Source organism: Lissotriton helveticus, chromosome 1_1 (genome assembly GCF_964261635.1).
Source record: "Lissotriton helveticus chromosome 1_1, aLisHel1.1, whole genome shotgun sequence".
Taxonomy (NCBI): Eukaryota; Metazoa; Chordata; class Amphibia; order Caudata; family Salamandridae; genus Lissotriton; species Lissotriton helveticus.
This window is the reverse complement of record NC_136057.1, coordinates 1,786,090,264-1,786,113,406: the sequence shown is the minus strand read 5'-3', so window position 1 is coordinate 1,786,113,406 and position 23,143 is coordinate 1,786,090,264. Positions and strand designations below refer to the sequence as shown.

At 48.3% G+C, this 23,143-nt stretch overlaps 1 protein-coding gene across 12 annotated transcripts in view; it reads right to left on the bottom strand.

Annotated features, from left to right (window-relative positions):
- Positions 1–1,819: 1,819 nt before the first annotated feature.
- The window catches only part of RBFOX2 (RNA binding fox-1 homolog 2), a 686,272-nt gene continuing 664,948 nt past the window's right edge, over positions 1,820–23,143 (bottom strand). For all 12 annotated transcript variants that reach the window (XM_078640431.1, XM_078640440.1, XM_078640444.1 and 9 more), the window contains one exon: positions 1,820–7,290. In XM_078640431.1, the coding sequence (XP_078496557.1) occupies positions 7,246–7,290 (45 nt within the window). In that variant the 3' untranslated portion in view covers positions 1,820–7,245. The remainder of the gene's footprint in view (positions 7,291–23,143) is intronic.

The following is a 23,143-nucleotide window of genomic DNA, read 5'->3' as shown; positions in this document are numbered from 1 at the left end:
TGTTTCCAGCAAGAAAACAGAACCCCGTCTGATCATCCAGTTTTACACCATACTTGTCTGTTGCCCTCTTGATGACTGGGTTGTATGCGGTGGTGAGGTTTGGTGGCGAAATCCTTGAAAGTTAAGTATCAACACCATTCTCTGGGACGTCTATCTTGAGGTCTTTCCACCCCTCATCCATTGAGCTTTCGGCGCCGAATATTCAAGTGTTGTATTGCTCGTCACCCTCTGCATCTGTAAATGTCCTCCTCCAGCTCCTTCTCTTGGGTTAGTGGCAGGACTGCCTGTTCAGGCTCAAATTTTGCCTGTGGGGGGTCTTTGCTAGAGCAAGGAGTGTAGGGATTCAAAGCCACTTTGACTACAATTTCTTCAAAGTAGGGCCTGCCTCTCGGTCTTGAACCTCTGGACATCTAGAGTTTCTGCTCGATGTTGACAGACTAGGGGGTGGGGCGGTTGAAGAGTCGAGACAATCACCTTTTGGTGTTGGAAGGCTTGCCGTCATCGGTGGCCTTTTGTATGAACCTATGAGACTTTTCCCCTCGACCGCTGCACCTTTCAATGACAGGGCAGACTTTGAGTGTTTCATCTCCATGGCTTTCAGATCTGTGCTTGGGCGATGTATTACCTGCCATGTGTGCTCCTTGTGTGTGGGCCTTTTAAGGGTCTAAGCTCTTTCGATGACAGACTCAGCAACATTTAATAGATCCCCTAGTGCCATTTCAGTGCCCTCTGGGGTCTACTTGTTGCCAGCGTTTCTCTGTAGGGTGTGCCTCCTGCATCTGCACCATGGCATAGTGGTCCCACTTCTGTTTCTGCCTCAATAGTAAGGTCTTGTGCTGGAACTCCATGCAGGTTCTACAGTCCTCTGATCAATGGTCTCTCGGCAGGTAGAGGTTGAAGACTTTGAGGCGGTCTGTGCAAATTTGTGGTTGCACTTTGGGTAAAAACTGAAAGCTGTATGCTCCACCGCCACTTCACAATCTTCAACATGTACTGTCATTACCCACGTACGTTCTCCTGGAGAAGAACACTTCAGTGTTTTTTGGTGTAAATTCAATCGGCATCCGCAGTTTGTCAATGTTTATTCTCTGGGGCGTTTTGGAAGTTTATAGTTAAAAAAAAAAATTAACAAAAAATTCTCCCTCTCAACCTAGAGCTCGTGGCCAGTGCATCCAGACCAAACGTCAAAACAAAAAAAAAAGATGGCTATCACGTACAATGTCATCAAGGTGGGACCTACAGACAAATGGACAAGGCAAAGTAAAAAAAAAAAGTTACAAAAATTAGAAAACATACGGGGGGAAAAAGGTCGCATTCCAGACCAAACAACCAGAAGTCAGAATGCACAGCATGTGAATCCAAAAAGGATTCATGCGGCAAAACACATGCTACAGACATATGCTTCTCTTTGAAATTAACATTTTCCTTGCCAACGGACAGAGAAGTGTCAATGATTATTAACGAAGAACCAACGACAGTCTCCAAGATGCTGGAAGCGAGATTGCGGGGGGGGGGAAAAAAGAGCTGGAGGGAATGACCATCTAGAAGGTTTCTTCTAACTTCAATATGTCAGCATATGCTCCACATACATTCAAATCAGTGACTCCTTGCAAGGCCATTTTCTTGCATTCAGACAATGCTGGAAGTTGGTCTTGGTCCCTAAATTGCCATCATCCTAGATATTTTAAATTTGTGCAGGCGCAAAAAGAATTAGTTTGGATGGTGCACATAATACACAATCCCCACTAATAGCACTTTGTCAGTTGAAAACATGCAGTCCTAACAGCTATTTCGAGTGCCCAGAAAGAGATACAACGAGTTTGTTTATTCAGTTTTTATTTTCTTTAAAAACAGTGCTTTTTTTACCATTTGCGAGGGAAGGGGTGTACAAAACCGCTGCCTGTTTTGTATTTCCTCCTCCCACCTCACCCCCAGCCCACGCTTAGAGTTTACAAAAGCCAACATGATCAATAATTTATACACAGGATAGTAATAGAAGTACAAAACAAAAGATAATTACATAAGAGGGAGAAAAGCTTGAAGGTTTATAACCAACTCACATGTCCACCAACCTAGGTATTGTGTAGTAACCCCCTTTCCCAGCGTGAATACTGTGCGGTCTGAGTGCTACAATACAACATGATACTTGTTAAACAGGGAATGGCAACAAAGCTACATGGGGGAAGAATTGGGGGCATTAAAAGATGAAGGATAAGTGTCTGCCTGGATGACGGGACATGTTCCAGAGATAAAGGCTTTGTGGCTACAGGGTAGAACGATAAGTAGACATTGCAATGAAAAATTAGTATATAAGGGGAGAAAAAGATAAGGGGGAAATCGAGGGTTTTGAAGATACTGGTTTGAAAGGGATGTATGAATCTAGTGATGAGGAATTTGTGGCTATTGGGCTGAAGGATAGGTGGATGTAGGAATGGGTGGAGGGGTTGGCTGTTTTGGAGAATCCCAGTGGGATCTTGGACTAATCTACTGGTTAGGAGGGATGGCTCTGAATGGAGATAACTGGGCACTTTTTCAGCAGCGGTGGCTAGTGTTGCAGATCTGCTCTATGGTAAAGTCTGGCAACTGCAGCTCATAGTGAGGGGTAGCTGGACAGCAATGCATTCAGAGCTTCCATGCTCAAATGTCTCCTGCTACATGCGCACATCCTTGTGTAGAGGATATGGGGAGCTTTCCAGTTCGGCACCTTCTAAATGGCACTATTGTCCAAGCTCAGAGACACATTCATGTTGCAAAGGGAGGGGTGATGGGGATGTAGAGTGGTTGTGATTATTCTTCATGTCACCTTCCTCGACAAAAATACAGATTTATTTTTATGGGGTACACATGGGAGAGGGTTTGAGCTGGATTCCACCGCTTAACGCCCATTCATTGTACAAGGGGGAATGCACAGTGACCAATGCAGCAAGAATGTGTAGGGTCTAGGGGTGGGTGACCCAGGCTGGACAAGCATACTGAACTTCCGAAACTAGTTATTGGGCTGCAGGAACCCAGGCTGAGCAATGCTCCTAATTTGAAGGGACTATCAAATGCATTTGTTGCTCTACTTGGGAGATCTTATGCGAAATGTGACTTCACACTCATTTCCAGAATTGTAACTTTTACATTTGTTATTTACATTAATATTTACATTCCTCTCATAGGTTTAGTGAGTTATTCCCTACACCCAATGATGAATGACTCAATTCTATGCAACACTTCACTTCAGTATCTTAACAGTGAGTGCTACGACACTCTACAGGAAAAAATAGATGCATCGACCAATAGGGAAGAGAGGATAATGGGAGGAAGACCAGGTTTGTTTTCAATGTGATGGTGGGAGGGAAAATATCCTACTTACCAAAACAGTGAAATTATGTTTAGCTGACCTATCATATAAAAACTATCTAAAAAAAATAAAATAATAACTATAGGCCCGAAAAAAAAATTATACTCTTGTTTATCCTCCCAAACGCTAGACTGGCCCCACAAAATTGCAGCGGGTACATCTGGCCTTGAATGAAAATTACGGAGCAATTCTGCCCTAATTCTGCTAGGAGAACAGACATGGCCAAATGGCAAGGTTGGGTAAGAAACATTAAGCAGAAAGCGACCACTGCAGCCAGCCCACACATCACACAGGCAGCTTTCATTTATGATAGTGCAATGCATGCTGCAAAAAAGATGGGGGTATGGGTGTAGATTGAAAGGCAGCACTGAGAGAAATGAACAAGAAAAAATGAAGGGCACTAAATGCATACTGTACACCAACTTGGCGTCCTTTTCCTCTATATATATATATATATATGTACAAACCACACGCATGATTGCGATGGACTGTCATGCGCAAACTACGACTGCGGTAAAAGCGAATGATAGATCTACAGGTATGAATGAGGGATCATTAGGGGAATGCCCTCCCAGGACATAGAAACCTGCCAATCATTCACACACACTGGGACAGTATTTCACTGCCCTGGCCGGTGACTTAATTTTAAAATTACACCCCTCAAACACCATGACAAATCACTTGGGAATTGCTTGGTATGTACGTGCTGCCTTATGCTGCAGGAGGCGGGGAGGCAGCATGCTTCACCAAGGGAAATTAATCTGACCGCACATGCGTTTAAGATATTAAATATAAACTCCCACTTTACAAGCTGGGTAAGCAGATACCACATTGACTATCATCACTATCCTGTCCCCAAACGAATACTCAAGAAGTTATTGGGTTAAAATTCAGGATGCCCATCTAAACCACCAATTTCAAGACTTACCACCCCCCCACCCCTGTTCATCCTAGCTTGAAAGGAAAACAAAATCGAGTGCTTGTGCGATTCCCATCCCTAAACAGCATTCTAAAAAATCCTGTAGTGTTTTATTTGAGGGAGAGAGAACTATGGCCTCCGACCTCTCCAACTCTTGACCCATACCCATGCTCCCTAGCAGCTGAAATCCCAGTTTAAATTTAGCATCCCACGAGTTTGTGTGAATCACTGGGAGTCTCTCTCTGCAACCCCTTCCCACATTTCATTATCAGGTTGGCTACTTTTGCCCCTTATAATTCGAAAATTAATTTCAGTTTAATAACAAAATAGATGCTTAAAATGTGCACAACGTAATGTTCAAGTTTACAAAAGACTAAAAACAAAAATCGAAGGCATACGGTAACATGGAAATAACGTAGTCAGCAAAAACAAACGTACTCTTGGACTCTCCCAGGCTTCCTACTGAAATGGCATGCCTTTAGTGTCCTGGCGTTTTACACTTCTTTTAATCTAGTCTCCCTGCATATAATGTAAGGCTGGACATTGCACTTCAACATATATGCGCAGCTGTCAGCAGCTCGGGCACCCTTGATTAGGGAGATGCTGAAATCTTCCTCGCTGCCTCATTACACAAGATGATACATTTCCCCAACTGCCCACCCCTCTGAACCGTTTCGCTCCATTTGTGCCAAACTCAACCATCCCAACGTTCCATCTTCGACGCTCTTACAGCATAGAGAAAATAACCAGAGTGTACTGAATGAGAGTGGGTCAGACCTACATTCTGCCACTCCCTCCAACCATATATGAGTTCCGTTCAATTTATGTTTTAGAATCATTTTAAGTTTTCTACATTACTTTTGTAAAGTTTTGGAGCACCTGTCTACGGTCCTGCCTACCATGCTTCTCTCCAAGCTCAATAATATGAAATTACACGAGAGCCACAAAAATGTAAAATGGTCCTTTACATCAAAACTTTGGCTTGGAAAAAAGTGCACTCCCTTCCTACCCCCACAGCAAAAACATTCCAATGCGGTAAAGTGACAAAAGAAATGGCAGTTATATGCTTTATAAATAAGCATTGTCCCTTTAAATCTCCTCAAGAATGCAAACACCATCTAATGTTAAACTAGCCCGGACAAACGGAAAAGATCTGAGGCCTCCGGTGTGTCAATGCATACACAACATGGGAATTGCTAGGGGAATAGAAGCACTGCCATCTCACCTCACTACCACCATTTGCGGTACCATCTAATCTATAAATATATATACCAGCACAAAAAACGTATTATGACTGTATAACAGGTAGTGTTCAGATTGGTGGGCACAAATTCCGGCTTATCCACTAGAGAGTCAATAGGAAGATTGCCGCATGGTTGTATGTTTATTTGGGACCTATGGCTGCACACGATCAGAGTTCATGTGGGACAAGAGTCTGAATATCCCTATAGAGAGGTAAGGGATTATGCAGGTACAGTGGAAAAATGCTACACTAATTTGAAAAGATGGACTGATGGTGACGCTTAAAATAGGGCACCATGGCGCTTAAGTATTTCCTTTTCTCAAATGTGCCATATATTTTTTTCATGAGGTATCCTGTATACACCTGATTACCCTAATTTCGAGGGACCGTAAATATGCTCCATCAAAATCAGTTCAAGGGTGTATCATCTACTTTACATAGATGCCAGAGGAAAGAATAGGGGTGTCTTGATTTGCTGCCACCAGTTTCCTGGGACTGGCTCTACTATACTGTAGACGCAAAAAGAGAGTGACTCCCAACTGCAACCTTCAGTAAACAGGGACGGCTCAACTTCATTGAGTTCTGGGAGCCCTCAATTCTCAAAGCATGTCAGCATGACATCTGACAGTTTCCTATTGTTTAAAGCTAACGACCAACTCAGGTTGCTAACCTTAAAACCCAAGCACAGCCAGCCTTTGGTGAGCTACTAATCTGCGCTCTGTGTGAATCTGTAACGGGATAGTGTTGTAAAGGAGCAAAGGAAATTAAAGACAATGTGGAAGTCGGGAGGGAGATAGCTGACATTTCCAGCATAGTGTGTAAAAAAACAAAATAAGCAGTGGTTTAAAAACCACAGAGAATGCAGCAAAGGCCCCCGGAAGAGGGTGCAGAGCCAAGGAAAAACCTCTGCTTTGTCCCATCTCCCTCTTCCAGACAGGCTCCAGCGGTGGGTGTCTTCCTTTTAAAGTTTAAACACCCACTACATAAAAAACAATGAAATAATTCCCCAAAACTATCTGTAACGGGTTTCCTCCTTTTCCACAGCAAAAACGTTCAGAAATATATATATTTATATACTTTCCAAAAAAAGTGAAAGCTTAAATGACGGTTTACTCTTTCCGTCATCTGAAATGTTCCGAGTTGCGCCTGGTCAGTCATTTAACACCTTCGCATGCTCCTGGCAACACACACACACACCATGCCACCCTCTCTTTAAAAGATTCTCCCTCTTTCATCATGGTTAGAGACCAACATATTGTGTGATGTTCAACATTATACATGGACCTATCCACACAACTCTTCATGCAGGGTAAGCTGGCTAAGGCTGATCTTTTACCACAGTTAAAAAAAAAAAAAAATACGAAACAAACACAAAGTTAAAAAATTAAAAACCGGCACAATCTTTGGAACGGAAAATAAAAAGGCAAAAAAAAGTATAAGGCCCCAAAATTAACTTCAACAACAAAAAATACATTATTTAGAACACACAGTGAGGTATAAAAAATTATTTTTTTCGGGTTTTCCGCTTTTTTTGGGAGTTTTTTTGTTTTTTTTCATGTCCATTTTAGTCCCCAGTTTGACTGTATGTACGTTCCTCCTTGTCCTTTTGCTATATAGGTGCTCCTAGATTTCAGTATTGCAATAGCCAGGCCTCAGAATAGGGGGAGGAGTGACGGGCTTGTCCCACTGCAAAGGGAAGGAGAGGGAGTGGCGGGTGATGGGGAAGGTCACGTCACTTCAGTACGGAGCAAATCGACTGTATCCACCTCGGTATAAGCTGGCCTGAAAGAGAGAAGTGTAGATGAGAGAGGGGTCATAAGAATACACAAAGCACTGCACATACTGTCTGAAAGCCACATCCAACAGCACCACAAAACCTATGAACTGCGGCTACCTAGTACACCGATCTGGCGTATAAGGCCGCAAAGCTTGTATGCACATGGCTGTTAAAAATGGTTCCCTACATGTGACATTTTTACATCTTGAGGTCTTCCACATAGCAACCTGTGTGCTATACTTTTGCCACCAATGAATGGGCCTGCAATAATTTCAAAATGTTAAAAACATTCTTGTGTGTGAGGGAGTATGTGTAATTAGAATCTTCTAAATCGACATGCATCCTAAAATAGTCCCCATTCAACGATACAACTTCACAAATAGCACATTTTTTGTTCCCCATAGTCCCTTCTGAGGAGATTGAGTAGGTCATATGTGGATTTATATAATGAGTGTTTGTCATTCCATTATCTGTCGGTGGCCTTGAGGTTTCAGGGGTCTAAGAATTTGCCAAATTTTCCATCCCACTGTACTAGATGATTTGAGGTTTGGTGATACAGGCACAGAGGAAAGGAGGACCTGGTTCAGAATTTTTTTTATTATTTTGCTTTACTAAAAAAATTAAGCATCCTATAGGGCAACTTGCACTGTTGTTTAGAAAGGATGAAAACAAGTTACTTACCTGTAACTTTGGTTCCCCAGTATTGGTAACTTTCATAGATTCCCATGCTTTGTATCATTCACCGTCGTCAGCCTGGGAGCCTCTGTAAATAGAAAATACCATAGCAGTATGTACAAAAGAGAAAGTAAGGCCTAGGCCTCATCTCATTTTGTAGCCTACCTCTTTTTGTAAAAGAGACCAACATTTTGCAACAACCAATCAGATTAGCCTCACCCCATAGAACCCTCCTGAAAGAGCCTCAGATTTTCGTAGCCGTTGTCTAACAGTAACCACTTTTGCTGAATGCTGAAATTTCCGAGGGGAGGAGGGTGGGCGCATGGGAATCTATGAAAGTTACCAATACTGGGGAACCAAAGTTACAGGTAAGTAACTTGTTTTCTTGCCCCAGTATTGGAACTTTCATAGATTCCCATGCTTTGTATCAGAGTAGCTAGCAGTAAGCCACAAGTGCACAATTTGCTGCAAGCGTATTACAACATCTCAGCATAACTGTCTTCATATGACCAAATATATATATATATATATATATATATATATATATATATATATATATATATATATATATATATATATATATATACATATATATACACACACACCTTGTAACGGGGGCTTGGCTAAGCACGCAATGGCGGAGGACACGCAAGGGTAGAGCTCCGTGTTGAGCTCCCCTTTCCTGGGCCAATTCTCCGTACCATTTGCCCGTAGCCGACCGAAACTTTGGGCGGACCTTCACTGGGCAATCCTCGGCACTGGGGACAATTTTTAAAAAAACGGAGACCCAGAGCGGCCGACACCGGCCTTTCCTGAGGCCCACTAGTGGAGCCGGAGGCACCCGGGCCGGCGGGGTGACTACGTGAGGCTGCGGCTTGGGCCTACTACGCAGGCCTCACACCACGATCTTCACCCGGGCGGGGGCGGACCCCCCGGAGACTGCTGCCGAGGGGCAGGGGAACCCTAGCTGCTGGGTGCACTGTCCGACACGCTGCTGGACGCCTGCTGGGGGCCTGATCTGGGGGCGCGGCGGACGCCCTGCAACGATCCTCCGGCCGCTGCGCCGCTGAGGGCCTGGGGGTGAGGCGCCCCTGCTTGGCTGAGGGGGACACGCTTGGAGGGGCCGAGACCCCGGACTAGCAACCGGAGCTCCGGCGCGGCCTGCGGCGGCCCTCTCAGTGGCCCCCCGTGACAACGACGTCTTTCCAGTCAGGCGGAGGGGGCGCGGAGAAAAGGGATCCGGGACGGGCGCACGGGCCCCAGCCTGCAGCATCCATCCTGCAACGTGCGACCTGCACGGAGACCGCCGCCGCCCTCAGGGAGCCCTTGCACGGCCGGGGGCCCGGACTGTGAAGTGGGCCCGCCTGGCCCTTCATCGCCCATAATAGAGGAGGCAGTGCCCCGGGGAACGACTGACTGAGCACCCGGGACATACCCCGAGACCAGGTGCCGGGTGGCTGTTGGTGCCGCCTGTGCACGGCGGGCCCTTCCCCCTCTGACTGCAACCGCAGCCCGGCCACACACGTTAACTGCTGAGCGGCGGCTGCTGACGGGCCGACCGGTCCCTCCACGAGGGGCCCGAATCACTACATTCAGCAAGCCCTTCCTATCTACGGCAGGGAGCACTGCCACCCGACCGCAGAGGAGTACTAACGGGGCGAGAAGGAGGGCCCGGGTGCTTGGCCACGTGCGAGCGACCTCGGACCACACCTGTCACAATCCGGCACCCACACTGACACAAAGGTGGGGAGTCTGCACGTGGCCCAGACCAGCATTGAGAGCGAGACGACGAGGCCGGACCCGAGGTGGAGAAAGACGAGATCCAGGCTGGAGACCCACGGCCGGCGCACCACCGTAGGCGACCGCTGATTTGACCCGCACGACGGCCTGGTGGAGGAGGCACGTGGGGCGCCGACAGCCCGCTTGAAAGGCGCTGCCTGATGACCGGAACAGCCGCGGGATTACCCCTGTCCCGCACCAAATAGGATACCGACAGGGCGGCTCTGCACATGTCCGACAGAGTGAGGACGCGCACTGGGACAGGGGGAGCCCCACCGAAAGGAAGAACAGGCAAGTCGCAGAACAAGATGGCCGCCGACCAAGTGGCAGCGAGGTTGGATAGCGTGCTCGCAGCAATGGAGCGCATGGAACAGTCGCTTCAACAGACCAGAACGTCCCTGGAGTCGAAAATAGACAGCGTCGCGATTGACCTCACCCACCTGCGAGACGACCATAGGAAACTAACAGACCGGACCAAAACACTGGAAGGAGTGGTGAAAGACCTTGAACCAAAAGTCACCCAGACGGACAAACTGGTGCAGGATCTACTTAACAGAGTGGACTTCTTGGAGGATCGGGCTGAGGATGCAGAAGGAAGGGCGAGACGCAATAACATTAGACTTGTAGGGGTCCCGGAAAAATGGGAAGGGAACAGACCCGCACAATGTGTGAAGGACTGGCTCAGGGAACTACTACCTGCGGACACACTTTCGCCACACTTCGTGGTGGAGAGGGCGCATAGGGTCCCAACGAGGCCCCACACCACAGGCACGAATCCAAGGCCGCTCCTTTTCAGGATCCTAAACTATAGGGACAGAGACACGGTGCTGCGGGAAACCAGACGCCTTGGTGAAGTACGTATAGACAATGCCACTATAATGTTTTTCCCGGATTATACTGTCCAAGTGTAACGCCAAAGACACGACTTCTTGGAGGCTAAGCGGAGACTCAGAGAAGCAGGCTTGAAATATTCCCTCCTCTTCCCTGCCAAACTAAGAGTGGTGGCGCGGGATAAGACCTATTTCTTTAACACCCCAGAGGAGGTCGGTGAATGGCTGGACAGTGGCACGGACACGGCGCCAAGGCAGGTGCGGGGAAACGAGAAAAGGCCGCGAGCACGCGGGCCGCGACGCCGTCGTGGGAACAGAGGCCAGCAGATTCGACGCCCGGAGGGGGCATCGCGCCACTCCCCACCAGCAGATCAAATGCTTGAGGAACAACAGGACGCGCTCCGAAGAATCTCTCAATTGAGCAATTCGCCTGGATCGGAAGTCGCCATGGACACTGGCCAACGGATGCTCCCTAGCGATGACGAAGCCATTTATGGGATACCGGACTCCCAGGTATCTGTGGAACTCCCGGAAGTCACGCCACAGACAGCGGACATGCTCCACTGATGGTAATGCCACACACAGATCGAGGGCCCTGTCGCGCCGACGAGGATGGGGTAGTGGCTGAAAGGAAAGAGGGACATGCTACACGCTGGCCGTATGCCGGCATGGCTCTCATGGCCCAGATAGCGGAGGGATTGACCTGCACACAGTGAGTACTTCTCCCAGACCCGTGGCCCTTGAGAAGGTAAGAGAGCGATATTGCTGTATTTCCCCCTTCTCACCCCCCGGGACTGTGATACTACCTCCCCAGCCTCCCTGATTGGTCGGGGGGCGCAGCAACCCCTCACATCATATGACTCACTCACACTGAGTTGACGGTGAGTCAACTGACATTCGTGCACCTGCTATAAAGAATGGCCGAGAGGGTGGACCCCCCATGGGGCGAACGGCGCCAAGTTCTGGCGCACTGACTTTGGCTACATGTACACTAGCCCATATGGCCCAGGGAAGGGCTCTGATCTTCCTTATAACTTGCCTATCTGGACCGTCAGGACAGTGATTAGCACACGATCCCCCTAGAATTGAACAGTTGTCCCTCTCCTTTAGAGAGAATGGACGGTGGCCCGTTTCGCTACTGCCCTTTTGGTATTTTAGGGGAGTTTCCCCACAGTTGGGTTTTGCTGCCACAAGTTCCCCCCCCCCCCCTTTTTTAATCTCTTCCTGAAATTTCATGTGTGTGGTGGGAGCGGTGGCCGCGGGCGAGTTGGAAATAGAGATACAATGGATGGATGCTGGACAGTAACTTGTGGGGGCAGGGGAGGGGAAACTACTGGTATAGGATGACAGCTACCAACATATGTACCTGGAATATTAGGGGTATGCACACACCGACACGCCGTTTTCAAATACACTCATACTTGAAAAGACACCAGGTACAGATTGCACTCCTGCAGGAAACGCACTTGAGCAAAGCAGAGGTGGTCGCGCTGCGACGCAGGTGGAGGGGGCAACTGTATGCTACTGAATACTCCTCGTTCGCCCGGGGAGCGCTAATATGGGTGAAGCCTGGTACCCCCTTTGCGATGACTGACGTGCAAACTGACCCAGAGGGCAGATATGTGTTGGTGAGAGGCCGAATGGATGGGCTACCTATAGTACTAGTGTCCATATACTCTCCGAATACGGAGCAGGGGGGCTTCCTGGCACGCGTCTCTGAGAAGCTGGCACTCCTGGCACGGAGTCCCCTGGGTTCTGGGAGGAGATTACAATACGGTGCTGGAGCCCGTACTGGACCGATCGGCCCCGCCTAGGCCCGATGCCACGTCTCTGGGGGCCATAAAGGCGCTCACCCAGTGGGCGACGCAGTGGGACCGGAGGGATGCATGGCGCACACATAACCCTAACACTAAAGTATACTCCTACTACTCAGGGGCACACTCGTTACATGTCCGCCTAGACAGATATATGGTGTCATCGGAACTATTGCCACACATAACGGACACACAATACCTTGGCCGAACGCACTCAGACCACAACCCACACACGCTGCGCATAGCTTGGGAGCGCCCACACCCGCCCATCCCCACATGGCGCTTACAGCCGGCCCTACTACTGGACGCCCCCTTCCGAGACTCCCTGCAGGCCTGCGTGGCAGGTTATTTTATTGACAACTCGGGCACGGCGTCTTCCCCGCAAATCGAGTGGGACGCCTTCAAGGTTGCGGTGCGGGGACACTGCTTGGGCACACAGGGCGGTATACAGAAACAACTAGAGACCGACTTGCGCCGGGTAGAGACTGACTTGCTCTGCCGGGAACAGGAGGCGGTAGAGGGGACAGATGACGAGCTGGGTGAGGCCCGTGCGGAACATGTGGCGCTACTGGAACGATTGCGTCACGTTAACTATGCGGCGCACTCGGCACACACACACACACACACACCAACACGGCGACAAACCTGGGAGACTGCTAGCCTGGCTAGTCAGACAGGAGAGCCGTACTGAGCCGGTATCTGCCATCCGGACGACCATGGGGGAAGTAGTACACACTCAGAGCAAAATTCACCAGGCCTTTGTGCAACATTACCACGCCCTGTATAGGTCGCAGCTGAGGGTTTCGTCAGCAACCATAGCGGACTACCTAGAGAACATCCCATTGCCATCCCTTACAGAAGCGCAGCGGGGAGACTTGGGGGCGCCCTTCACACAGGAGGAGATGCGTGAGGCTATCTTCGCACTATCCAACGGCAAATCACCAGGACCAGATGGCCTGCCTGCCGAATTTTTTAAAACCTGTTCGGATACACTGATCCCGGAACTGCTTAAATTGTACAATGCTGCGGTAGGTGACTCGACGCTTCCGAACACGCTAAATGAGGCCAACTTGGTATCCCTTCTGAAGCCAGGCAGGGACGGAACGAACATGGGCTCCTACAGGCCTTTGGCTATGTTGAACACCGACTGCAAAATCTTCACCTCCTTGCTGGCCCGACGCCTAGCTATAGAGGTCCCAGCCTTGGTTCATGCTGACCAAAATGGTTTTGTGCCGGCGCGGAGTACCTCGCGCAATATCCGCCGACTCTTCCGTATACAAGAAGCAGCCGTGTCGACTGGCCGAGATCGGGCTGTCTGGTCCTATACCTCGAGAAGGCCTTCGACTCGGTGGAGTGGCCCTATCTGGGGGCGGTGCTGGACAGATTTGGTCTGGGAGACGCGTTCAATGAGATGGTGGAGCTAATCTATCAGAGGCCTAGTGTCAGAGTGCGAACGGGCAGGTTACTCTCAGAGGCGGTACGGGTGCGCAGAGGCACCCGACAGGGTTGCCCACTGTCGCCATTGCTCTTTTCGCTGGTTATTGAACCCCTGGCAGCACTGCTGTGAGCACGGGGGGCGGGATGGGGAATCCCATTGGCTGATGGTACACATGTAGTTTCTCTGTACGCGGACGACTTGCTACTATATGTGCGTGACCTCACAGCAGTGCCAGACGAACTGTCGGATATTTTCCAGACGTTCGAAACAGTATCGGGGCTCAAGGTCAATTGGGCAAAGTCCGGAGTGTACGCATTCTGCCAAGATACGCAGGAGTGCGACGTGAGCCTTGGGGGTGCCAGGCTAACCTGGTATCCCACCTCCTTTAAATATCTAGGAGTGCACATTTATAGAGACGTGGAGAACATACTGGAGGGTAACCTAGGCCGCGCCACGTCCTCTTTACGAGCCCAGATGGCGTTCTGGAAGACATTGCCACTCAATGTTCCGAGCAGGATTGCTTTAACTAAAATTATAGCATTGCCCAGACTGCTCTATCACTTTGCCAACATTCCGATCTACGTCCCCGCAAAATTCTTCCGAGACCTGGAATCAATGGTCCGCAGCCTGATCTGGAATACAGGACGCCCCCGAGTGGCCCTGACAAAACTATACTCCCCAGCAACGGAGGGTGGGCTGGCAGTTCCACATATGGAGCTGTATTATTTGGCAGCACAGCTGCAATGGGTGACACACTGGCTGAGTGGCACGCACTTAGATGATACAGCCAACTCTACGTACGTGTGGACACACACACAGATATACACACTGTTCCATCCCCTGAATAAGGGACCACGCCCGCTGCCTCTGCATGTAACTGTGGCCCGCAAATGTTTCCTCCGCAGTTTGAAACTGACCCGGGAAGTCAAACCATATGCCCCAGCGATTCCTCTGCTGGGTACACCCAGGAGAGGCGGAACAGTGACAGCGCGCATTCTAGAGTGCTGGACGGCTGCTGGAGTGGAGACAGTGGGCGACGTTTACGCAGACTGGGCTATGCTTCCATTCGAGGAGCTGGCAGAGGGCACGGGTCTGCCGGCAGGGCAGTTCCTGACCCATGCGTCCATATTGAGGACGTACACAGACTCCTGGGGAGATGTTCGGGTGGAGCCACAGATGCACCATGTAATGCAGTACCTACATGTGATGGGTAATGGTACCCACATCATCCACTGGCTGGCACAGGCCCTTCTCCTAGACACACAGCGGTCCACACAGCCGATACGGGATAAGTGGGCGCACCACCGAGGGAGGGAATGGACGGATAAGGAGTGGACCATGATCCTTGCCTGCCCTATGAACATCCCGCGCAATGCCCGATTCCGCACCATCCAATTTTATATACTACACCAGGCGTACTTGTCACCGGATAGGATCAACAAATATTTCACGATCAACACCACTGCCTGTCCCAGGTGCGACCTAGCGGGTGCGGATATTTTGCACATGCTCTGGACTTGCCCCTTTCTGGACACATATTGGGGGGCAGTGACATCTCTCCTAACGCGCAGCGCTGGCCCGGGGCTACCACACACTTGGGAGGCCTGCATACTAGGATTATATAGGAGACACACACAACAAAATGCACGCGAGGTTCTGGGATCTGGGCCTCATCACAGCCAAGAGGTTAATCACCAAACACTGGAAAAAGAGGGAGCCACCTGTCCCTAAATACTGGTATGCTTCCTTCATCAATTGGGCTAGAGCAGAGAGCGTGGCTTTACATCGGGAGGAGGTAGCGGGCCTGCGGCAGTTTCCAATTGCGCAACTCTGGGACGGTTTCGTGAGATCCCTCCAGACGGAAGGCGCGACCAGGGGATACATATAGGGACCGCCATAAGTAACACGACACGGACGCCATAGGAGAGGGCGCGCCAGATGCGCAGTTAGTGCTCCCCCCCCCCAGCGACATTCACACGTCCAGAGCGCAAGATGTGTTGCGATCCCAGAACTGTGTGGGACTGCCACCTCCCCAGCTGCCCAGGAACCTGCCCATTGCCCACACCACAAGTCCGATACAATACCAGGCGGACCGGATAGACATCCACCTACTGACGCAGCGACGTACAGACCTGTCACACTGTCTTACCGATCGCCCTTCACGGAGTCGCTCCCTTAGATGCACTCTCCCTCTCCCCCCCCCCCCCTCCCAAACACCCACCCCCGTTTACCTGTTCTGGACTCTTGCCTCCCATACATAGTTTCTAAATCAGGTGGCACACATGAACAACGACTCAGACAAGAGGACCAATGTGGGCCACATCTCTCCAGCTAACTGACAGGCTGTAAAGCTGCCCGCGCGAGCCACCACACAATGCAGGGATGAGATGCGAGGCTCTGCTGTCCATTAGTGGGTGGAGTACCTCGTGGCACAAGTAGACCGCACACGACTTCCTCTTGCATACGCACTATTGACACGCAGCTAAGGTCTACGCGAGATCTTTCTGGGTTTGGAAACACAGCTGTAGAAATGTTCTTTGGTGATACCACCGACGAAATGGGACACACCGATGAGAAATGTCCAGTTTACAGAGTTGAAATGTTCTTCTTATGTTTAATAAAACAAGACGTCCTTTGAAGACACATTGTACATAGGAGCGCCTATAAAGCGGAGATTACCATTGCTGACCTGAAATGTTTAGCAGCCGATATGAGACTGCGTGTTTGTCGCTTACACTTCTTTATTCTTTACATGCATCCTTAAGTTGCGGCCGGCCCTAAGGGTTGTAGGCTACGCTATATGTACTGCACTGTGGAAAATTAATAAACGTCTTACAAAAAAAAAAAAAAAAAAAAAATACACCTTGTAACAAACCATCAGAAAAATTATGTGATACAAAATGTGCAATCATAGGAAGGAGTGATAGAAGGGAAAGCTCACCTCTCATTGGAAAAGATTCCTCAGGACTGCTTGTCCTACTGCCACTTTGCTCCTCATAAAAGAGTCCAGGCAGTAATGCTTTGTGAATGTATGGGCACTGCTCCATGTGGCCGCCCTACAAATGTCTTTTATAGGGACTCCAGCGAAGAGAGCTGCTGAAGATGAAACTGATCTTGTGGAGTGAGCTCTTATATGTCTATCCTGCGGCTTTCCTGCCGCTTTGTGGCAATAATGAATTGCACTTGAAATCCAGAGTGAGATTCCTTGTTTTGAGAGAGGAAGTCCTTTTCGAGGTGCACTAAAAGCCACAAAAAATTGAGATGATTTTCTAAAATCCTTTGTGCGTTCAAGGTGAAGTTTGAGACATCTCTGGACATCCAAGGAATGTAGAGACCGTTCTGCAGGGGATGTAGGCAGAGGGAAGAATGACTTTAGAACCACTGGTTCGTTCAAATGGAAATCCGAAGGGACCTTTGGAATACATTTTGGATTGGTTCTTAAAAACAGTGTCCTTTTTGAACTGTAGAAAGGGTTCTAGAATGGATAGGGCTTGCAACTCTCCTACTCTCCTAGCTGATGTGAGGGCTAAAAGGAGAGCTAATTTCCAAGACGAATAATTTTAAGTCCACCATGTGGATTGACTCGAACGGAGGTCTCATGAGATGAGCCAAAACCAGGTTGAAATTCCAAGCCGGAGGTGGTGGCGGCCACACTGGAGGAAAAACCACGAAAAGACCTTTCAGGAATTGTTTGATAATTCTAGCCGACCAGAGAGAAGGAAAAGAAGCGGATCTTCTGAATCTTGAAATAGCTGCCAGATGTACTTTGATGGAAGAACGAGAAAGGCCTGATTTAGCCAGCGATAGAATGTAAGGCAGTATCTGATGAGGAGCTGAAGAGAATGGATGGATGTGTTCCCGTTGACACCACAGGCAGAAGCGTTTCCATTTAGCACGATAAGTTTTATTTGTACTTGGTGCGCACGCTTGAGTTAATATCTCCCCACATTCCTCAGGGATATCTAGGCTGTGGAATTCTCTGTGCTCAGGAGCCAGGCCTTCAAATGGAGAGAGCTCAGATCTGGATGTACCACTTGTCCCTGGGACATTGTTAATAGAGATGGAACCAGAATTGGCGAGGCCATGCTGGAGCTATTAAGATCATCCTGCAAGGTTCCATCTTTATTTTCCTGAGAAGCCGTGGGATTAGGGGAATTGGAGGAAAGGCGTAAATAAATGCGCCTAACCAAGACATCGAAGAGAATTCCCCAGTGACCCTCGATGGTGATCCCTGCTTGCATAGAGTCGGCATTTCCTGTTTTCTGGAGTCACAAACAGGTCTATTGTTTGAGTTCCCTAGCGTTGATACACTTCCTCCAGAATGTCTTGATCCAATTCCCACTCGTGACAGGCCGATTTCAGACGACTCAAGGTGTCTGCTGTTGTGTTGAGTGCCCGGTAGATGCTCTGCTGAAAGAACAACATTGTGGAGAATCGCCTATTCCCATATCTCCTGGGCCTCTTTCGAGAGCAGATGAGACCTCGTAACTCCCTGCTTGTTTATGTAATGCATGGCCGTTGTGTTGTCCGTCCTGACCAGCACGGTTGCGTCTTGAACCTTCTGCCTGAAAGCCTGCAAGGCTAGGCGAATCGCTGAGTTCCAAGAGATTGATATGAAGAAAACGCTCTTCTGCGTTCCAGTGACTGCTCACTTGGAGGTCCTGTAAGACAGCGCCCCACCCTTCCATTGAGGAGTCTGTGGTTAGAATCAGCGGGATGGAGCCATCCTGAAAGAGAGACCTCTTGAGATGTTTTCCTTGATGGCCCACCAACCTGCTGCTTTTCTCATGAGAGGAGTGACTTTTATCTTGTCCTCGAAAGAACCTTCCACCTGGCGCCATTGCTGTCCAGCTGTTCTTGCAAGGGACGCATCACACTCTGCAATGGGAACCAATGGTATGCAAGATAAGATCGATCCTAGGAAAGACTTGTATAGACGAACTGACAGGGATAGTCTCTTTTGAAAATGGTTGGCAGAGAAGATTAGCTTTTTCTGTCTTTCCTCCGAAGGAAAAGCCTTGCAGCTTCTTGTATCCAGAATGGAGCCCAGGAACTTGACCTTTCTGGATGGAACAAAGACTGATTTTTCCTTGTTGAGATGCAGACCCAGGTGATTGAAAAGTTGGATGCAACTTTCAACTGCCTTTGTCGTTGCTTGAGAAGACGGAGCTCTTATCAACAAATCGTCTAGATAAGGGAAAACTTCTAGCGATTGTTTCCTTAGAAATTCTGCTACCGGGGCCGACACCTTTGTGAATATCCGCGGAGCGGACCTGAGCCCAAACGGCAGTACTTTGAACTGAAAATGGCTCTTGGCTACTGTGAAGCGTAAATATTTTCTGTGAGCTGGGTGGATCGGAACATGGAAATATGCGTCCTAGAGATCCAGAGTCACCATGTAATCCCCTGGATTTAGAAGACGTAAGACGTCTTGAAGAGACCATTCAAAAGGAAAATGCTACTTACCAGTATGCATCTGTTCTTGGCATGTAGGGCTGCAGAACCACACAATTTTGCATTAGATCACCATCTGGTGGTGGGCCCGGATGATTACACTTTGTTGTTGTCTTGGAAGAGTCTTTGTCTGCTGGGTGAGTCTTTGTCTGCTGGGTGACTCCTCCCTTAGACCGTAGTGCGCATGGGCATCGCCTCCATCCTCAAGATTGTTTCCGCCATTTGTGCAAATGATGGAGTTGTATAATTACAGATAAGGATGACCATGTATTGTGTATCTAAATAAGATAATACTGGAACAGATATAGGTAGCCGGGGAGGTGGGTGGGCAAGTGTGGTTCTGCAGCCCTACATGCCAAGAACAGATGCATACTGGTAAGTAGCATTTTCCGTTCGAGGCATATGGGCTGCAGACCATACACTTTTGCATCTTCCAGGATGTTTCTTGCTTCCGCTTTGGCACTCTGTAAGCTGATCAATGAAAGGAGAAAGATCGCACCACATTTGGCGATCATATCGTCCCAAAATCGCTAGTGCGTTCGGGGCCCTAACAAGGAGGCTAGACAGAGGAAAACCTCTTGCCTACATTGTCCAGGCGCCTGCCCTCTCTGTCTGGCGGTGCAGTCAGGGGTGCCGTCGGGTTTCTTGATTTTCTTTGGGCCGCCTGAGAAATAACTGAGTCCGGTGTAGGTTGACCAATAAGACAGGCAGGACTGTCCTCCGGAGCCTTATATATATATTTACTTTTTCTCCAGCCGCGGTAGAACCAGAGTTACAGTAGCAGGAGACTGCATCACCTTCTTGCCCTCATTCCAAACATGCTCTACTATGGGTATGGAACGCACAGATTTCTTGTAGGGCTCTTTAAAATCATAGAGGAAACAGTCTGATTGTAACACAGGAACAGGAAGGCCAAATCTTTTAGACGCCCTCCCCATAAGATTATGGAAACCCCCTATATCCGCTGGAGGCGAATCTACCGGGTCTGGAGATGATGAAGCTGGCTCTGCGATAACAATCGTCCCATTCTGCGTCAGGATTTTGGATATGTTCCACCTTCTGGTCCTCATCTGATGAATCCTCATCATCAGTAACTGTAACCACATCATGCCCTTCTATCAAAGGCTGTTCTCCCTGCCTCTGAGAGGTTGATGCCACAGAAGTAGAAGGAGGTTGCTGAGGTGGTGGCGGGGGAGGTTGCATGGTTTCGGGGGATTGAGATGGGAACCTCTTCTTGTAATCCAACATCAGCTGTAGGTCATTTATTAGTGAACACAGCATGGCAACCATACCTTGTCCTGATGGTTCCGGATATGTATCACGAGGAGTGAATTGAGTTTCTGGATGATGTTGACCCAGGTAATAATCATCTGAATCAGAGTCCTGGTACTTCACCTGAAGTTGTGAAGGACTATAAGCATCTCCATATGGACTATCATCCTCATCAGAATATTCCTCCTCCAGAAGAAGAGGTGGAGGCAATGGTGGTACCCTACGAGGAGATGTCATTTCCGGAGTAATTAGTCTTTTCCTGATAGAAATTTTCACTTTTTGGATCGTCGACGAGGGAATCGTCGTCGCTGGAGAAAGAACTGTAGTTGACGGTGGAGTAGTCGTGGACGGTGGGCTCGAGGTCAGGATCATCGTCGCCATAGTCTTCGTTCTCGTCTCCGTCGACACTATCATCATCTTCATCACCGTTGAAGTTGTAAGTCTCGTTGACGAAACAGAGGTAGGATGTATCGTCGACCAAGTCATAGTCGACGAAGCTCTCGACAACTGGCCCGTCGACGGAGCAGAAATTGACATCAATTGGGATTTAGATATCGTCATACCGGAGGAGATTGTCATCGACGGACGGATTTTCTTCTCTCCTTTCGCCTCCTGAGGTGTACTTGAAGGTTTCTTAAAGATCTTTTCTTTTTCCGAAGGTGAAGAGAAAAAGGAAAGGCCTTGGCTTGCCTTTTTCCAGATGACACCTCAGGTAGAAGTCCCTCTTTCTCCTTTTTTTGGGACTAAGAATTCTAGACCTTTCCGAGGTCTTTTGAGAGGCCCTAGCAGGAGGTTCGGCAGATGTAGAAGGGGAAGATGTACCCCTTTTTATAGACCTCCTCGAAGTTATTGCTGAAGAGGAATCTTCACTATCACTAGAAAGAACATCCTTTCTAGACTTCATCTTCTGTAGCCAAGTCAGAAGTCTTCCTTCCTGGTCTCTCAGAGTCTTGGTTGAGAAGGTTCTGCAGATTTTACACTTAGCGGCTTTGTGTAAGCAATAAATGCAATCTTTATGCTTATCTTCGACATACAGCCTCTGAGCAAGTAGCACAGGCTTTGAATAAAGCTTTCTTTTCCGACATCCTGAAGAGAAAAAGTTGTAGAAATCCAAAGTTGAAGAGAAAACTGAGCAGAGCTCAGTGGAGATTCCCTTAGAACAATGTGCGGTAGAAAATCTGAGGCTCTCTCAGGAGGGTTCTATGGGGTGAGGCAAATCTGATTGGTTGTTGCAAACTTTTGGTCTCTTTTACAAAAAGAGGTAGATAGGCTACAAAATTAGATGAGGCCTAGGCCTTACCTTCTCTTTTGTACATACTGCTATGGTATTTCCTATTTACCGATGGCTCCCAGGCTGACGACGGGGATTGATACAAAGCATGGGAATCTTGAAAGTTCCAATACTGGGGCAAAAGTTAGTTACTTGTAATCTCAATTCACCAACTTGCATATCCTCATTGAATTTAGAAGCCTCCTTTTGAAAACCAGGAACTATGATTTGTTGGCAAAGCCTCATGATTCTTCCCAAGGTTAGCAATCAAAATAAATTGGGTATAAAGTAGCAGTGCTATCCATTCTAGGTTACAGTGGATTACTGGCAGCTTTACGGTGACGGTGCCATTTAGTTTAGTTCTATTATCCGGTCATGCTTCCTTTTTGTTTTTCCTTTAAAATAGTATGATTATTATATCAAGCTGCATTGCATGTGTTAAAGCTTGTTTTGCATCAGCTTGCAATTGAAAAAATAAAATAAAGACTGAAATCTCAAGATGGAGAAATAATGTAAATCTCGAGTCATACGGTCCCTAAGGGCATCAACCTTGCCATCTGAAATAGTTATCAACGTTAAACATCTGTACGGCCAATCTCTATGCATGAAGGGGTTTAAAGCAAAGTACGGTCATGTTGCAAAGGCATTGCCCAAATGTTCTACAGAGGTAGAGCAATTATAGAGAACACAATTCTTCCAGCCGCTATGCAGCTTGACTACTATGCTTTACCTTGAAAAGCAAAACGAATTCACATTTTTTTTTATTGCCTTGTCTTTGACTGTAGGGAAAAGCTATTTTGCTTGTGTTGATATTTTACGACTGCTTCATTGAGTATCCCCTACATTCCAGTTTGAGATGGTCGATAACATTCTTGAGTTCTGAAAACATTAATATTTCTTGGAGTTGCACAAAAGGAAGATTAAAAATGACAAAATCCTACTGGCTCTCTCCGCGGCCTTTGACAGGGTCGATCACGCCATCTTAATCAACAGTGTCTCCTCCATCGGCATTCAGCACAACGCCAGAGCCCTTCTAACTTCATTTCTCTCCAACCGTACCCAGTCAGTTAAACTTTGTGACTTCTACTCCTCTGTATTTACCCTTCCCGATGGTGTGCCCCAAGGATCCTCCCTAAGTCCGACCTTATTTAACATCTACGCGTTGGACTTTGCCAGGGTCATCAAAGCACACGGGATGAAACTAACCTCGTACGCCAAAGGTGCTGGCAGAACACAACAATTGAGTAGCAGTTGCGGCCAGCTGCCAGGAGGGAATGTTAGCCATCAGCTCTTAGATGGCACTCCACTGCCTAAAGTTGAACTCCG